Source organism: Terrapene carolina, unplaced genomic scaffold, assembly GCF_002925995.2.
Source record: "Terrapene carolina triunguis isolate 2854851 unplaced genomic scaffold, T_m_triunguis-2.0 Scaffold926, whole genome shotgun sequence".
Taxonomy (NCBI): Eukaryota; Metazoa; Chordata; order Testudines; family Emydidae; genus Terrapene; species Terrapene triunguis.
This window is the reverse complement of record NW_020665277.1, coordinates 8,145,399-8,149,404: the sequence shown is the minus strand read 5'-3', so window position 1 is coordinate 8,149,404 and position 4,006 is coordinate 8,145,399. Positions and strand designations below refer to the sequence as shown.

General features: G+C 62.9%; 1 protein-coding gene across 2 annotated transcripts in view; it reads right to left on the bottom strand.

The window, feature by feature from the left end:
• Positions 1–596: 596 nt before the first annotated feature.
• Positions 597–4,006, bottom strand: part of SLC5A2 (solute carrier family 5 member 2) — a 9,862-nt gene continuing 6,452 nt past the window's right edge. Inside the window, exons 11-15 of one of the 2 annotated variants that reach the window (XM_026661061.1) lie at positions 3,790–3,940; positions 3,474–3,642; positions 1,516–1,731; positions 1,156–1,306; positions 597–802 (exon numbers count right to left, since the gene is read on the bottom strand). In XM_026661061.1, the coding sequence (XP_026516846.1) occupies positions 597–802; positions 1,156–1,306; positions 1,516–1,731; positions 3,474–3,642; positions 3,790–3,940 (893 nt within the window). The remainder of the gene's footprint in view (positions 803–1,155; positions 1,307–1,515; positions 1,732–3,473; positions 3,643–3,789; positions 3,941–4,006) is intronic. The other variant, XM_026661062.1, reaches the window with a different exon arrangement.

Below are 4,006 nucleotides of genomic sequence, written 5' to 3'. Positions count from 1 at the left end.
GGGGCGCTGGCTCCGATCTGGCTCTGGGCTAGGGGATTGGCTGGCTCGGGGAACAGGACGTGGGGCCTTTCCCCTCTAGGGGGCGCCAGCTCCAGCCCAGAAAAGCAACCACCGGAGGCAGTTTCCCATTCATTTATTTGTCTGTTGCTTCCCCTCCACACTCTTCCCAGCCTGAGTTTCATGGGGCGGAGGGAGAGGGGGGAGGCCGGGCTGGGGGTCGGTGAGGGGCTGGGGGCTATGCTGCCCCCCTTCCGTTTGCACCCTCTTCCTGTGGTCTCTGCACTGGGTTTGGGGGGGAGGGGAGCCCCCAGAAAATACCTTGGGGGAGGGGGAAAGGGGGTACACAAGCCCCTCATTGACAGCTGAGGTGCACAGTGGTGGGGGGACTATTGCATAGGGCAGAGGGGATCCCACCACAGGGAGAGGGTGTGTGTGGGGGGGCTACAGGAATGGGGGAAGGAAAAGAGGGTTTATTTGGCAGCAGTGGGGGGCTGAGGAGGTGGGAGGTGGCCTGGGAGCCCCATAGCAGAGGCAGGAGCTGCCGTGGGCTCCCTGCAGTGGGGCTCAGAGACGGGAGGGCTCCCCGAGGCAGAGGCTCAGGCGTAATAGCCCCACAGGAAGAGGGCGATGGCCATCATGACAATGGCGTTGAGGTTGACGACCCGGCTCCAGGTTGGGTGCTCCGTGATGTCCGGCAGCCGCTCCACACCCGGCTCCGGCTCCCGCTGCGCTGAACCCCCCAGGCTGCAGAGCCAGGCCATGCAGCGCCCCACGCAGCCCTGGGGCTGACCGGCCGGGGGGCCTGGCGGAAGAAAGAGAGTGAACAGCGCCCCCTGCTGAGCCCCCTGCAGCACAGCGCCCCCTGCCTGCTCCCTATAGCACAGCGCCCCCTACTGAGCCCCCCGCCCGCCCCCTGCAGCACAGAGCCCCCTGCCTGTCTCCCTGCAGCACAGCGCCCCCTACTGAGCCTCCCGCCTATCCCCCTGCAGCACAGCGCCCCCTGCCGAGCCCCCCGCCCGCCCCCTGCAGCACAGCGCCCCCTGCTGAGCCACCTGCCTGTCCCCTGCTGAGCCCCCCGCCTGCTCCCTGTAGCACAGCGCCCCCTGCTGAGTCTCCCGCCCACTCCCTGCAGAACAGCGCCCTCTAGAGCCCCACCTTCCACCTCCAACACGTGCTCCATAGCCCCATTCGCGGCCACTCCCTGTTGCTGCCTCGTTTCTTGCCTCCTTCTCTCCTCCTCCTCCTCCGTGTCCAGGTCCACGCGCTCCTCTTTGCTGTGACGCAGGCTGAACACCAGCCGGTGTAGCTGGGGAGGGGGGTCGCACGGTGAGCACTCTGCACTGGGACGCCTGGGTCCCATTCCCCGTCCTGCTCCCCCCCCAGGGGCGAGTGCCCTGTACTGCTGTCCTGGACACTTCCCCACCCTGGTCTCTCCCTCCTAGGGGTGAGAGTCCTGTACAGCTGTCCCGGACGCCTGGGTCCCATCCCCTTTCCCGCCTCCCAAGGGTTGCTCACGTGCTTGTCGGAGATGGGCGGGGTGCAAAGCGATACCCCCACCACCAGGACGACGCTGGCAAGGAAGAGGATGATGGCGAAGTACAGGTAGTGCACCCCGCAGATGAGGCGGGGGCAGGCGCTGGGGAAGATGCAGCTGCCAGTGCCATAGGCGAATTCAGGCAGCAGACGGGCCAGACCCATCAGCAGCCCCCCGACCAGCCCCCAGAATGCGCCCTGTGTGGAGAAAGGGGGGGGTCATCTGGGCTTCCGGGTCCTTGCTCCCTCATCCTCCCACTGCCGGGATGCCTGGGTTCCCCACTCCCTCCACCATCCTCCCTGTGCCTGGCACTTGGATCCCCCACACGCTCCCCTCCTCCCCCATCCTCCCACTGCCCAGACACTGGGTCCCCATTCCCCACACTCCTCCCCTCCCTTCCCACTGCCTGGATGCCTGCGTCCCTCCCTCCCCAGGTCCATCTGCTGCCTACTGTGGACATCAGCAGTGTCAGCTCATGCCAAGGTCTCTAGGCCTCAACCGGACACTGACACACACATAGCTGGGACCCAGCCTAGCTCACCTGGGTGTTAACATTGTTAAATTAGATCTGAGGGGTTAGCGTTTAGACTCGCTGAAGCGTTTGTACGTTGCTGCAGGCAGAGATCTCACCTATCGCCTCTGTACCCCAGTTATACTGCGGGGTTGCTCTGTAACGGTAAATCACCGGCTGGGAAAATAGCGCCACTGGGTGTGAAATGCCGGTTTGCCACAGGAGGTAGCTCCTGCCCTCCAAAAGACGGTCTGTGGGGTCTGTCTCCACAGCAGTTAGCTGCCCACGCTGGCCTGTGCCAGCCGACTCAGGGCTGGAGCCCAGGCTCTGGGACCCTCTGACTTCGCAGGCGCCTACAGCCTGGGCCGCGCCCGGTCATCTACACAGCCATGAAACAGCCCCGCAGCCCAAGCCTGAGTCGGCTGCGGGTGTCAGCTGCTGTGTAGCCAGACCTAGCGACACCAGACAGACCGATGCGGAGCATCAAAGGGCAAATGATTGCCCTCCCCACCCCGCACCCACCCACCCACCCATGAAGAGGAGATGCCCTTGAGGCCTCATCCCGCCAGCTTAAACTCTGGGGGAAGGGAATAAAAACCACTGCCAGGAAGAATGTGGATCTTTATGCTGCTGCTGGTGATGATGGTGCTCTGAGGGGTGAGGCTAGCTCAGTGGTTTGCACATTGATCTGCTAAACCCAGGATTGTGAGTTCAATCCTTAAAAGAGTCATTTAGGGATTCAGGGCAAAAATCTGTCTGGGGATTGGTCCTGCTTTGAGCAGGGGGTTGGACTAGATGACCTCCTGAGGTCCTTAAACAATCCCCAGTGCTTGGCCTGTGCTTAGCTCACAAGGATGTATAGGGCTTGCTTGTGAGCGACGCTTCCGCCACCTTTTGGAGACTCGTTTGTGTGTGTAGCTTTAACCTGCTTTACCCTTGTAACTAACACGCTTGTTTCTTCTTAGTTACTAAATCTTCAGCTGGTTTATTACAGGACTGGCTGCCAGCCTTGTCTGTGCTGTGAGATCTGCGGTGCAACTGACCGGGGGTGAGTGACTGGTCCCTTGGGACGGGGAGTAACCTGAATATCGGGGTGAGTTTGGGTGTCAGTCCGCCTTAAGGTTGGGACTCACACCCTTGAGCCATTCTAGAGAGTGTGACGCCTGCATCCCCACTCCCTCCACCCCTCCCCTTTCTTTCCATTGCCTGGACACCTGGGTCCCTCACCCCCCAACTTCCTGGAGGCCTGGGTCCCCCACATCCTCCGACTGCCCAGACACCTGGATCCCCCGATCCCCCGCCCCCTTCTCGCCATCCCCGGACACCTGGGTCCCTTCCCCCCCCTCCTCTCTATTCCCGGACACCTGGGTCCCCCAATCCCCTCCCCCTCTTCTCCATCTCCAGATGCCTGGGTCCCCTGGCACTCACGGGCTCGTTGACCCTCTTGACGAACAGGGCAAGGAAGAAGACGGCGGCGATGGGTGGTGCCAGGTAGCTGGCGATGGACTGGATGTAATCGAAAAGCTGTCCGCTCTGCGCCGCCTGCACCACTGGGATCCAGGCAATGCTGATGGCCACCATGCACAAGATCCACACCCTGCCCAGAGACCAGGGTGAGGGGCAGGGGCGTGGCTGGGCCCACAGCGCCCCCTAGTGCCGGCTGGTAGACAGGGCATGGCTGGGCTCACAGCAAGCTCAGAGGCACAGCACTCCCTGCGGCCCAGTGCCCCTAGTGCACCCTCACCTGCCCACAATCAGCAGCTCCTTGCTCCTGGCCCGGGGCCGCAGGCGGTTGTAGATGTCCATGGTGAATAGGGTGCTGCTGCTATTGAAGATGGAGGCCAGGGAGCTCATCAGGGCGGCCAGCATCACGGCCAGCATCAACCCCCGCAAACCTGTAGGGGGCAACAGAGAGTCAGACTGCCCACTCCCTGCAGCACAGCGCCCCCTGCCGAGCCCCC